Source organism: Alligator sinensis, unplaced genomic scaffold (assembly GCF_000455745.1).
Source record: "Alligator sinensis unplaced genomic scaffold, ASM45574v1 scaffold243_1, whole genome shotgun sequence".
Lineage (NCBI taxonomy): Eukaryota > Metazoa > Chordata > Crocodylia > Alligatoridae > Alligator > Alligator sinensis.
In genome coordinates this window covers 4,929,851-4,943,852 of record NW_005841841.1, presented here as the reverse complement: position 1 = coordinate 4,943,852, position 14,002 = coordinate 4,929,851, and the positions used below count along the sequence as shown (strand labels likewise).

Sequence of the window (14,002 nt, the reverse complement as noted above, 5' to 3'; positions counted from 1 at the left end):
ACTTGGATGACTACACAGTCCAGTGGGTGGTGAATTGGCTAGAGGGTCGCACCCAGAGTCGTAGTGGATGGGTCGGTATCGACCTAGAAGGGTGTGGGCAGTGGGGTCCTGCAGGGCTCGGTCCTTGGACCGATACTCTTCAATGTCTTCATCAGCAACTTGGACGAGGGAGTGAAGTGTACTCTGTCCAAGTTTGCGGATGACACAAAACTGTGGGGAGAAGTGGACACGCTGGAGGGCAGAAACAACTACAAGCAGACCTGGACAGGTTGGACATATGGGTGGAAAACAACAGAATGCAATTCAACAAGGAGAAATGCGAAATGCTGCACCTAGGGAGGAAAAATGTCCAGCATACCTACTGCCTAGGAAATGACCTGCTTGGAGGCACAGAATCGGAAAGGGATCTTGGAGACCTAGTGGACTCCAAGATGAACATGAGTTGTCAGTGTGACAAAGTCATCAGAAAAGCTAATGGCACTTTATCGTGCATCAGCAGATGAATGACGAACAGAACCAAGAAGGTGATACTTCCCCTCTATCGGGCGCTGGTCAGACCGCAGTTGGAATACTGCGTGCAATTTTGGGCGCCGCACTTCAAGAGGGATGTGGATAACCTGGAGAGGGTCCAGAGAAGGGCCACTCGTATGGTTAAGGGCTTTCAGGCCAAGCCCTATGAGGAGAGACTAGGGCACCTGGACCTCTTCAGCCTCCGCAAGAGAAGGTTGAGGCGACCTTGTGGCTGGAATGGGTGTATATAAAAATAGATCTGTAGAACGTGGCATTAGATTGGGAGTCAAATCTGGATTCCATTCCCCAAACCATTACCATCCTGCATGGGACTTTGTGCAGGTAATTACCTTTCTGTGATTTTGTTTATCTTCTGGTCTATTTATATTAATCTCTTTGTGACAAGGACTCCTATTATGGATTTGTGCTAGGCACTTACACTAAGTTTCCATAGGACCTCTAAGATGCTACTGAAATAGATAGTCAGAACAGGAGTGTAAGGTCATTCTAATTTTAACTTCACATTTCACACACTTACCAGCCAGAGGAAAAGAGGGCCAAAATTTGGCACCTAAGTATTATAAAAATTATAAAAATTGTATAACAGAAATATGCATTGTTTTAGATGTGATATCTTTTATTAGCCAAACTAGATTTTTGCAAAAAACATTTTTAATTGCAAGCTTTTGGGCACAAGCACCCTTCTTCAGGCATAGGAGAAAAGATTGTATTATAGTTCTCCTAGGTAGAAATGAAGGTTCATATTTCATAGGAGAATTAAAGGTATGGTAACATCTCCTGTTTTAAACAGTTCATTTTATGCAAGTTAGGATCAGAGAAAAGTTAGAATAGTCTGTTTACCCCAAAGTTGTTTGGTGGCAAGTAGGATGTAGTCATATTTCCTTCTGGTTATGGTGTTTCATAGTCACAGAAGAGTAGGATGGAATGTTCTTCTGGGCAGGAATTTCTTATGTGCCCAAAAGCTTGCAGTTAAAGAAATTTTAAAGATTTTTTTTTTTGCAAAAATCTAGTTGGTCTCATAACAGATATCACCTCTACCACAACTTCATTCCTTTTGCCTCTAGACCAATACAACTACAACCTGGATACCTTATTCTAATACTAGTATTTTCTGTAGGGTATATAAAAATATTTTAATTGATCTACAGCATGCTGTGCCCTTTAGGCAAAGTACTATAATTAGGAATATACCATAAAGGTCTTTATTATAAACTGTAGACACATACTTGAATTTTTTAGAGCTGGTCTTTAAATCCCATGAAGAACAAGGTTCCTCATAGTTTGGGAGAACTCTGAAATGTGAAGACAAGTTGCAGTTTTTATTTAGATAAATAAAGTAGGTTCCTAGCCATTTCCTTGTGAAAACAGTCTTGAAAACATGAACAGATGTGAAACAACTAGTAGCATTAAAAAAAAAATCATCATTTGAACTACTACAGCAGGGGGTTAAGACTGAAATGGGGATAAAGATTACCTTAGTCTCAGTTACTCTTGGGATGCATGGCTAATTCTGCCTTAAAAAACTTAGGCTGGTTTTCGCCTATTAGTTGACAAGAAAACTGATTCAGTTTGTGGTACTGATGAAAACAAGTGATTTGAAGGCCAAATCAAAAACTGACCAAGCCATTTCTGGTTTGTTTACATTTATAAAGATGACAGACTGCTTTATTGAGAATACCTCATGAGGGCCCAATCTTACTATCCATCTTCTCCTACGAACTTCAGCAGTGTTTAATTATAAACCTGAATGATTAAGCCCTAACTAGTTGAACTTTTAAATGCTAGATTCAATGCAAATCAATAGGATAGATTAATAAAACAGACACCCCCACCACCAATGCCACACACTACAAAAAAGGCTAAAAATATTGTTAAATCCAATAAAAAAAAAATAAAATCAGAAAATAGATTTAATCTGCAGCTAACTCATGTTCTCTTCTTTCCACAGTACTGAACTACTATTGATTTAACAACGGTGAAAAACAGGACAGAATAATTACAAGAAAAGTGTTATTTGTGCAGAAACTAAAAAAACCAAAAAGGAGTATATCAAAAACAACATCTTTATTAATTCAGGAAGGCAACAATATTCTTAGGCACTTAAAGCAAATGTACATCTGTTGTTGGAATAATTATTAAAGGTACCACATAGACATAACTGGCATATCTTAAGAGAAACACCCAAATACACACTCCATTTATAGAGTCTATCAGCTAGGACAGGAAGTTTACAAAATCACTGCAGCAGCAGAGTATGTCCATATCTAGTTGAAACTGGGCACATCTAAACGTTCATTAATGTGCCTTCACTACTGCACATGGGGGACTAGCTAAAGGCACAGTAGCTTTGCTAATGCACATCAGCAAAAGCAAACACTTTTTTGTGATTCATTCTACTACACATTAGCGGATTAGCACATTTTTCCCATGATGCCCAAATGCAAGGTAGAACAGTCCACTCTGCATTAAGGTATCTCGTGTAGATGTGTCCACTGGCATATAAACCTGATGTCTCTACTTCTTAAACAACTAACCAATTCATCTGAAGTTTCATAAACTCTCACCGCAGGGTAGAAGTTTCAGTTCAGTTCAGAGGAATTCACAAGGGTGTAGGTTGTAGCCGTGTTGGTCTAAGGACATAGGCAGAGAAGGTTCTTTGGGTGAATCTGATATATTTTATTAGACCGACTTATACAGTTGGAAAAAAAAATTTGGTAAGCTTTCAAGTTTAAAAATCCCTCACCAGGCTGAGGAAGTCGCTGCAGTTGGTGTGCGCTCTTCCTGGATGGAATGAATAGTAAAGAAGCCAGAGGCTGGGCTGGTATGCATGTGAGACAGGCAGTCAGTGAAGATGTAAATTAAGGAATAAGTGGGTGAGAGACAGCCGGGGGGCAGAGGGGTGAATGTAGCAGCTGAATAGTGGAAGGGTATCTGGGGAGTCAGATGTCAGGCAGGTTATAATGCGTCATAAATCCAATGCCTATATTTAGTCCATGATTTTTTGTATCCAGGAGGATGATGAAGTGAAGTTCATAGGCTCATCTCTGAGAAGTATTTTGTAAATTCCCTTTGAGGATTAAAACTGAGAGACTGGAGAGAGAGAGAGCGGTTTTCTTGTGAGAAATGTGCCCCCACAGGTCTGGCTGGCTGGCTGAGGTATTCACAATAAATTCCAGAATAATGAAGTGGTGCATATACCCCTTACAGAAATTCTTCATAGTTTTTACCCAACTGCACCTTTGAAAAAGGTGAATATTCAATCTTTAAGATTTCCCAAGAGGTCCTCCTGAAAGTAAATTTGGGGGAAACTTACAGAAGCACTTAGTTGCTATGGAGGATATATAGAAACACTAGATAATAGAGTTATGACTAAGAGGCCATAGACAAGCATTACATTTGTAGTGCTATTTGCACCCTGGTACTGCTACAGAAAGCAAGAAGACAGCCAATGAAGCTGCTTGTAGTGCTGCAAAGATGGTGAATCCACCACAGAATAGTAGATTTTTCAAAGAGAAACTTCTTGATAGAGCTGAATTTTGTAGTGTCACATGTAATGTTTCTTTAGTTACACAGAGAGCTACCAAGATCTCTAGGACCTACAGCATTTCACAGTGCTATGCTTTGCCTGCCCCCTCCAGAGAACCCTGTTAAGGAGCCCAGATGTGAACCTGCTGCCCCTGTTGGGGGTGGGGGGAATGTGGGAAAAGCCACATTTCCTGAAGCAGTACAAAGCACTGCCATTGTTGCTACAGGAACACCAGGAAGAACTACTATTTCCGTAACAGTCATGGTAGCTCTTCCTGCCACTAGAGCCCCTGACACTGCTGCTGCCTGGCCCACAGGAAAACCTAGAAAAAAAGTTCTTCCCATAGAGACTGTGGCAGCTCCTCTCACTGGAAAAGTCTCTGTTCCTGAAGACAGTGGCAGTGAAGAACCTAGGGAGAGGTTGGAGAAAGGTGCTTCAGCTGCAATGGACTGTGTTTGAGTTTTGAATGATGTTACTGTTTAAACTGCGAGGCACAGGAGTGGCTGAAGGGTGGTACGAGGCCTCTAAGGGCACCATGGGAAAGTGCTGCTGTTGATAAAGGACAATTAAAGACTGCAGGCAGAAAAAGAGGCCTGAATGTGAGGGTGGTGACTGACAGCCCCTGACTGAGGACTATTAGTTGAGGCTAACAACAGAGTCATAACCAGCAACAGTTATTTAGGGTGAGAGTGCCCAGCGGTCTGAACTGAGCCAAGCCAAGAAAAATTTAAAACCTGCATCACTCTGGTGGACTGGGGACAAACTCCCAAAACTTCCTCTTTTTTTCCTCCATTAAAGGTGTGGTAACTAGTACTGGAAGTGCCCTGCTTGTCCAGAGGACAGTAGAGGCAGAGTGTGGCCACACACACTTTCGAGGCAGGGTCCTGTTACAGCCTGGAACCCTACAGAGCCCAACAAATGAACAGCTGTTCACAACCTGTGCATACCCTAATATTTTTTAAATGCGTATACATCTTTTGACCCATGCCTAATAATAAATAATTCTCTCTCTGAAGTACGCGGTTATCCCTTATTGGGATTTGGGGCCATCACCTTCAAGAAACAAATGAAAAGGTGGTCCCACCTCCAATAAGAATCTAAGATTGTGATCCTGTGAAGATTTATACGTCTGAATTATTCTATTAAATCCAGTGATATTATAGCCACATCTAAGGTTCCTTATATTGTTATGCATCCAAAAAACTGGAGCCTAAGACTAATTACATCATTTTGCAAATATAGGCATCGGTTTATTGAACGCTACAAAAACACTGAAGTATGCACTGCACAATGAAGACCACCAACAAACATGGAAATCAGATTGTTCTGGTGAGAGAGCCTGTGGCAAGCATAAATGCATTTAAGTGTGCAAGAAGTAGAAGACTGTGGAGGAAAGGGAGGATGAAAGAGGTATAGGGAATGGCAGGGAAAAAGAGGGGGTGAGCAGCAGCAGGGGCAAGGTGTTGGGGGAGTTGGGCTGCTTGATCCTCCACCCCCACCTCCTGCTCCTCTGCCACTGCTTTTCATGCTGCACTGGTGGGAGGGCAGAATTTAAAATGACCCTATAATCATTATATTTAACTATTGTGGGGTTGTCTTGAATTCACTCATTTTGGACTCAGGTAAATACAGTAATTATGTTAACAATTCTTAACTTTTTTTGGTAAAGTAATTGGCTACATGGCCCATGTAAGTTATTCTACTATGTATATCTGTACATTTATCCAAATTAAAGGTTAACCACTGCACTATCATCAACCCTGTTCAAGATAAAATTCAGAATTGTGAGCATTCTTTACTACTGTAACCTTCTGCAGTCCGTCCTATCTTCATTTCTTAACTTAAATTTTAACACCAGAGGTCAATGTATTAGATGTCTGAATAGATGTAAACATTTAATACCAACCATAAAAAGCATAATAATATATACAAAAACAACTCAACTGGTGTTTTGTTTGGATCTTAGATCAGAAATACTTTTTTCCTAAACTATTAGAAAGGAAAATTAACCTGTCATCAAATCCAGTACTACAAATTGCAGGGCTAGGCTTGGGCCATGCTCCATGCCCAAACTACAATGTGGATGGAGCTTTCTGGCACAGAGCAAGGGTAAGTGGGGAAGAGAGGGGTAGGCAGGGGAGCAGAGGCTGCAAGCGGGGAGAGATGGGAGAAAGAGGCTGCAGCGGGGAGATGGCAGGGTTCAGGGGCTGACCTCACATAGGGATTGGAGCCCAAGCCACAGCAGCCAACTGCCCCACTCCCCACTGCCCATGTACTCAGTTCTAAGACAAGGGGCTTCCCCCTCCTGAGTTAAATGGAGGGATCTCATCTTAGGATTGATTAAATGCAGTATATATTTGTTTCATATTAATCAGGCATTTATTGTGAGGTGTAATCATTTATCTTATTCTTACAGCTTGATGTTGCCACTCCTGCAAGGATAGTACAGTCACATTATTACACCCTTCTTAAACGTAGGTTACTTCTTCATCTTGGAAATAACAGAAGTAGCTAACTGTCACAGAGCACTAGGGTGCCCTGTGCCTGAAGAGGGGAAAACTGCTAAAGAAGGAGCCCTAGCGGTGGTTAGGGAGCACAGCTGTGTGTTGCCGGGGCAACTAATGAGAGTCAGCTGGCCAGAAGGGGCAGGGCCTGGCCCTTATAAAGCCCAGAAGCAGAGGCCTGAGGCAGTTCCCTGCCAGCAGCCAGAGAGGCAGGAGCTCTAGGAGCAATGGGGTGAGGAGAAGCCTGACTGGAGGTACTGTTGGCAGAAAAGGGGAGCAGCTCCAAGAAACTGGAGCAATGTTGTTGTAGCCAGGCGGCTTATGTTTGAGTTATAGCCAGGAGGCTCAAGTTTGTGTTCCTTTGTTGTTGTTAAGACCGGTGGTTTGGGTCAGGCTATTGGGGGTTGGAGGAGGCCTCATAGGGACCCACAGGGGTGTGGGCCCGAGTGCCAGTGAGGGCGCAGTATCCTCAAAGGAGACCCACAATAGTGTGGGGATCCAGGCGCCAGTAAGGGCGCAGTTTACGGGGTACGTAGACCCCAGCCCCAGAGAGGGGCATTTGAAGAGCCCAAGGTGGGCGTAGCAAGCCCCAGAGAAGGGGGCAGCACTGCAGAAGGCCCCAGAGAAGGGGGCAGCACCGCGGAGAGCCCCAGGAAGGGGGCAACTACTGAGAAGCCCAGTGCGGGCATGGTGAGCCCCAGAAAGGGGGCCACCTTATTGAGAGGCCCAAGTTGGGCACAGCGAGCCCCAGAAAGGGGGCCATCTTATTGAGAGGCCCCAGTGTGGGCACGGAAAGCCCAGATAGGGGGCAGTATTATCACAAAGCCCAAGTTTGGGCACTGGGAGCCCCTGATAGGGGGCCACATTGTAGGGAGGGCCAAGTTGGGCACCAGAAAGCCCTAGGAGGTGGCAACAAAAGAAAGAAGGCCCAGGGAGAACGGTAAGGGGCCATATAGTGAAAAAATAGAATTAAGACAACAGTGATTACATCGGCGAGGCGTGGACTGCGGTGTAGGGGAGGAAACGGAGCCGCAGACAGCGCCCCCTAGTGGTGGGGCAGGACAAGGGCAGCCTCCCGGTCATTAATTAATTAATTAAGATCAAGACGTGGCAGGCGAGACAAGGCGGGCGGTTGCCCAGAGACAGGTGTGTGGGCCACATTAAGGGCGGCCTAGAGTGACGACCTGTCACACTAACAAAGGAGGCAAGGCATGAGTCACATTAAAGGGATTATGTAGCAATATTTCACTTCTTGTACTTTAACCCAGAAGTTATGGGAAGGTATGGGAACTCTTTATGTGCATTCTTACAATGGAACAATTGTTTCACACTACAGTTACATTTAATGGCGTGAATTGATCTTTCACTGAAGTGTAGATAAGGGGAAATTAATGACAAGATTAATGATAACATAATAAACTGATTCAATAACAGCTGTAAACCTACAAGATCAAAACAAGAGGTAGTACTTCTAAAAATTCAAGGAGAGAAGGGTTGATATGATACCTCAGTTGTTCTAGAAAACATGAGTAAACCATTCAAAAATGGACTACTGTAGAGAGGAATCATCTTGGTCTCTTCCCCAAGAATTCCAAAAAAACCCCTAAAAAATAAAAACAGCGTGGAAGTTTCACTCACGATACAAATTAAGTATCTTTTTTGTTTTAAGGAGCTTTAACAAGAAAGAAATCTCAAATATTTAAATTAAAATAATAGTTAAATGTATTAAATCACTATAAGCTTTTTCTTATCTAAGATTATACAGAAGCATTGGAATGTCTAGTGTCCAATAGCCATCGTTGTTATGCTGGGAATTTCAGACTGAGAAACATTAAAAAAAAAAAAAATTAAATATTTTTCTATGGCAATGTAAATTTATAAATTTGTACCAGCCAAGTAATTTATTTGCAAGCTTTGCAAAGAAATTTTCACTATTCAGTAGAGTGAAAAGTAGAACACACGTGCACATACAGATGTCCTTCTCAGATTTATTCACTGGATAAGGCAGAGCCTTGTAAAGACTCTTTTTATAGCCTCACAATACAGTTTCTCTGCCTGGCCTTTCACAGCCAGAAACAACTCCTAGAATAAAACATGTGTATGGGATGTTATAAAATTCTCACTGAAAATATACTGAACATAGTCCTCTAGGGGAATGCCACTTAGCTTTTTATGATTTTCTGTTCCTGCTATTCTTATCTGTTGATATTGGGGGATTTTGGAGATATGCTAGTTATTTAAACACAGCCCCGGAGAAAAATGTCAGCAGCCAATTCACCTTTCCCCCATCTCTTTCATCTATAGCTCAGTGAAGTATGAACTCCAAAACAGAAAACGGCACTCCTGAAGAGGCTAACATAAAGAAGGGAAAAGAACATTGTACTTACAAAAAAAAAAAAATACAGGAAGAAAATAACCCAATTACTCAGGATTTATAATAGAATTGTATTACATGTATATACTATTTCAAATCATTAGTTGGACCAGCAATTCTCCAAGTTGCCTTTAAGTCTCTGAATGATTCTCCTGAATCAGGAAGAAGGTAGAATTTAAGGCCCAAGGTGGCATGAATGTGGTGGGAGCTTTTTAAGGACAAAAGTGAATTCCACTAGCATGTCCTTATAAGAAATGCACTGAAACTTGAATACAAGGATGCTTTAGAATAGCTGTGGTTGCTGTCACTCAAATGTAACTACAGAAATACCAAAATATTACAATAGATTAAAGAGATAAAAAATTGTATTTTTATAGAAAGTAGAACTCAAAATGCTTTACAGAATTAAAAAAAAAAGTTACAGAAGTTGTAATAAAAAAGCAAGCGAACATCAACATAAAATTTACAAAGCACTGGAGAAAACTGCCCAAATATCAGCAGAACTCAGAAGCACTAATATAGTGAGATAAAAGAAAAATGTTCCATATGCCCCCCTGTCATCTCTGGTCCATAAAAACCCAGACAGAAATTTCAATTAATGATGGGAAAGGAGCAAGAGGCCAATCAGCTTCTATGCTCTTCTGGCTAGCCAATGAGACACCAAGACTTCTTGCAAAAGAGGGGGTCTTCCTTGTGTTCCCCAATATATGGCTCCATTCAAGACTTCATTCAGGGCTGTTCCACACCTGAAGGCCAAACAATTCTCTTACCCAGCAAGCCAGATGTATAGCAATGCATGCCCTATCACAGCATAGACCAAAACAGTACAACAAGGAAGAGCCAAAAAGATAGCACAAACTCTGGGTACACTGGGTAATCCAAGTGATTTTGAGCTGGAGCCTAGCCTAACAAGAGGTAAGGGTTCTTTGTGATATCTTTTTGGGAGCAATTTAAGTGGAACAATCCAATAAACAGAGAAAGAAGCTGGGAGATATGCCATATTTACCCAAATCCAAGGCAACTTTGAATTTGAGACAAGCCCACAACCATTCTATCCTATACATGGAAAATTACCATAGGGTAAACTGGGGGGGCGGGAGGGGGGAGGTGAAGGGACACAGGCAGTAGCTGCAGCTCTGACTCTGACCCTGATCCCTGGTCAGGACTGGAATCTGAGCCAGAGTCACAGGACCCACTCTTCCATCTTGTACTTGAATCCAAGATAAGTCTTCCCCATTTAACAAGAGGGTGGGGAAGTCCCTTATCTTGGATTTGAAAAGATACAGCACTTAGTCACAATATAACAGAACCAAAATAGCTGGTCCAACAAAATACATCAGAAACGAACCCTTACCTATTTCACATTTTCTGTACCATCACAGCTAAAACAGCATTCTAAACCTGTCTTGAAATGAATATTATTTTGGAAGGGAAGATGAGAAATAAAGCAAATATGGCTTTTCTCTTTGACAACAAAGGGAATTTGACAGTTCTAACTAGGATACTGGAGACTTGCATAGGCTGAGAGAAGAGATTAAGACTAGAATAAAGATTTAAACAGCACATGAAATGAAGACACAGATCTGTTTATGACGATACCAATAAAGAGTTATAAAGAAACAGACTATGTTAGGCAAGAGCAGTTCAAAGGACAAAGAGGACAAGTTTCAACTCTAGATGAATATTAAGATTCTCATTACCTGTCATATTCACAGTTTCATGGTCTTCCTTTGAAGAGACTTTAAAATTAACTCTGCTTGTGGCCAACACTGGAATAGAGAGTTTTGCAGGGATTTCAAAGTATTCTGGCATGTTCACTTCTATACTGTAATCCACAGATTTTAATTTTTGGGAGTATGCAAGAGGCCTATTCAGTTCATCTCTCTGCAAATAAAGCAACAATGTACATGTTTGTACAATGAGTAACTGTAATTCAAAAAACTTAATTCTATTTAGAGACAAGTTAAAAAGAAATAAGGTATAAAATTACCCTATTTACCAGAATCCAAGATGACTTCAAATTTAAGACTACCCTCCAATAATTAGATTCTATACATGGAAAATTATAAATTTGTTAACGTTATAAAAAATTCTCCCTAGCTGGGCCAAGCAGGGGCCACCACCACTGCTGACTACCCTGGAGCTAGAATCATCCAAAAGGTAAGTAGCAGGGGAGGGCCATGTATGGAATCTAATTATTGGGAGGTTGATCTTAAATTTGTCCCCACAAAAGTTGTGGCAGGTGGAAAGGAACCAGAACTCCTGCTCCTTGCCCCCTGCCTACACTGACTATTTCCCCTGCCATCTTTTCCCCCTGAAAATTGCCCTGCTGGTGCCTGTTCCACTGCCTTTTGCCTCCACACGACTCCTTACCTCCCCCACCACTTACCTTCTGGGAAGCTCTTGCTCCAGGGCAGTTGGCAGCAGTGGTCACCCTGGCCTGGACCAGCTAGGGAGAAGCAGCAGTGGCCAGGCTGGGTCAAGGCCAGAGGGGTTGGAACCAGAGCTGGAGCTAAAGGTAAGCAGTTGGGGGAAGCAGTGATCAGAGTGGGGCACGCAATAGGGTAGGGTCCGGGGGAGGGAGGCAGGCAGGCTGCAGTCTCTGACAACACTTCCCCCAACACTTCCTTCAAGCCACACACTGTGGATCTCCACCACACGCTCCCTCCCTCACTGCACTAGGTGTTCCAGCCTGGGGCAGGTGGAAACTCAGCTCCAGCTTTAACTCTGAGCTGGAGCTGAAGCCAGAGCTGAGTCATCACCTGCACTGGGCCAGTACTTGAATCTAAGATGAGGTTTTGTTCCTCCATGGTGAATGGTGGGGCGGGAAGGGGAATTACTTCATCTTGGATTAGAGTAAATACAGAACATAGGTGAAATAGGTAGGTAGCACACTGGTACAGTATCATTCAAACTTATTATTGAGAGGGGTCCTCATACACTTAAGACAGTGTTGTACATGAGTGAACCAATTATACAAATAGAGATATGATGCATCTGGAAACACTTCCAATGAAAAATAAATTGTTGAGAGGAGGGAGAAGCAATCTACTGCCATGTGACTGAAAGTCTACTAATGTTGCTTAGGGAAAAATACACATCTCAGGAAAAATAAGAAAAGAAAAAAAACAGCTAAATTGAAATACTAGTGTACTTTTTACTCTTTATTCCATATCCAATGCTTATAGATTTTTCCCTCCAATCTCCCCAGTAAATTCTTGTGAATTACTAAACAAGGATAAAAATCAGACAAAACTAGTTAAAAAACCTGTCTAATTGTAATTACATACTTATAAATGGAGTATAAGAAAAAAACAATTAAACTCTGCTAAAACAATATTTCCAAGATAATTGAGAAAACTCTACAAATCAAATGACATGTGATGAATACTGTAGACAAAACTATTCTCCCTCTTGGTAACAGGCATTTCTTGATCTCTAATCAAGATGCAAATTCAAACTCAACCTACTTAGTCAACCATATTACTGGGGACACTTACATGTGCTTTTTACTGTGGAGTGCACTAATTAGCTCTGCAGTGTCTACAAATGTGCCAGTATTAGGGCACAGTAACTTAATTAGCTCTGCTGCAAGATAGTACAGTTGGAGAAAGACCTATCTTACGGCTGAGTGCTTTGCTGCACTAAAACACACATGTAGACAGTGACCAGGGGCATAAATTGCACCCAGTCAGCCAAGTCAGCCAGCGGCCTGCTCCGCCCTAGCTCAAATTGCTCCTGTCCCAGGCACACACATAGATACTGTGCCCAGGAGCAGTTCACTCCAGTTCAAAGTGCTATGAAGTTTATCATATCACATTAATTGCATGTGTAGATGCATGCACTGAAAGCTAAAAACTTTACTCAGACTATGGCATCATCACAGAACTATACTAATAATTTACTATAAACTGTATTCCTCCAAAGGAGGATGGCCTATTAAATGTTATAGTATCTTGTGGCTGAAGTCAGCAGTTATTAGTTGGGCAATTTAATTGTCAGAAGATAGGCTAGCTTTGACCTACGGTTATGTTATGGATTTCAGCTTTACAAAAAATTTTATTTTTTTATCCTGGGTCATTTTTACCCATTTTCCATATTCCTTTACAGAGTATAAACTTTACATATTACCTCCTCTTTGTTTTTTAGAACTGCAAAAATCCATTACGATGGGAAACTGAATTACTGGTGAAGTGGTATCTTGAATAGGAAAAACAACATTTTTTGCCCCAAATATTCAGTTTTGTTGAAAGTGTACTTGCGGAGATCAACAGTTATGCAGAAAATCCAAGTGGAGGTTGCACAGACAAGAGAAAGCAGAACATGGTTCATATGTCCCTTTTTTTAGTAGGATGGGGCAGATGAGGGAGGAATAGGACCCCTACTAAATGGGCAGAAACAATTGGTGACAGACAGGGGGGACAAGGCTGAACTCCTCAATGAGTTCTTTGCCTCAGTGTTCCTAAGCGAGGGGCACGACAAGTCTCTCACTGGGGTTGTAGAGAGGCAGCAGCAAGGCGCCAGACTACCATGCGTAGACCCTGAGATGGTGCGGAGTCACTTGCAAGAACTGGATGCCTTTAAGTCAGCAGGCCCGGATGAGCTCCATCCGAGGGTGCTGAAGGCACTGGCCGACATCATTGCAGAGCCACTGGCGGGAATTTTGAACACTCGTGGCGCATGGGCAAAGTCCCGGAGGACTGGAAAAGGGCCAGTGTGGTCCCCATCTTCAAGAAGGGCAGGAAGGAGGACCCAGGCAACTATAGGCCAGTCAGTCTCACCTCCATCCTTGGCAAAATCTTTGAAAAAATTATCAAGGCTCACACTTGCGAGAGCCCGGCAGGACAAATAATGCTGAGAGAAACCAGCACAGGTTCGTAGCAGGCAGATTGTGCCTGACTAATCTAGTCTCTTTTTATGACCAGGTTACAAAACACCTAGACGTAGGAGTAGGGGTGGATGTTGTATACTTAGACTTCAGGAAGGCTTTCAATACGGTATCCCACCCCATACTGGTGAACAAGTTAAGAGGCTGTGACTTAGATGACTACATAGTCCGGTGGGTGG

At 42.2% G+C, this 14,002-nt stretch overlaps 1 protein-coding gene across 1 annotated transcript in view; it reads right to left on the bottom strand.

Moving 5' to 3' along the window:
- CFAP47 (cilia and flagella associated protein 47) overlaps nucleotides 1–14,002 on the bottom strand; it is a 757,346-nt gene that overhangs the window by 406,391 nt on the left and 336,953 nt on the right. Inside the window, exon 45 of the mRNA XM_014520638.2 lies at nucleotides 10,636–10,819. Coding sequence (XP_014376124.2) covers nucleotides 10,636–10,819 — 184 coding nt within the window. The remainder of the gene's footprint in view (nucleotides 1–10,635; nucleotides 10,820–14,002) is intronic.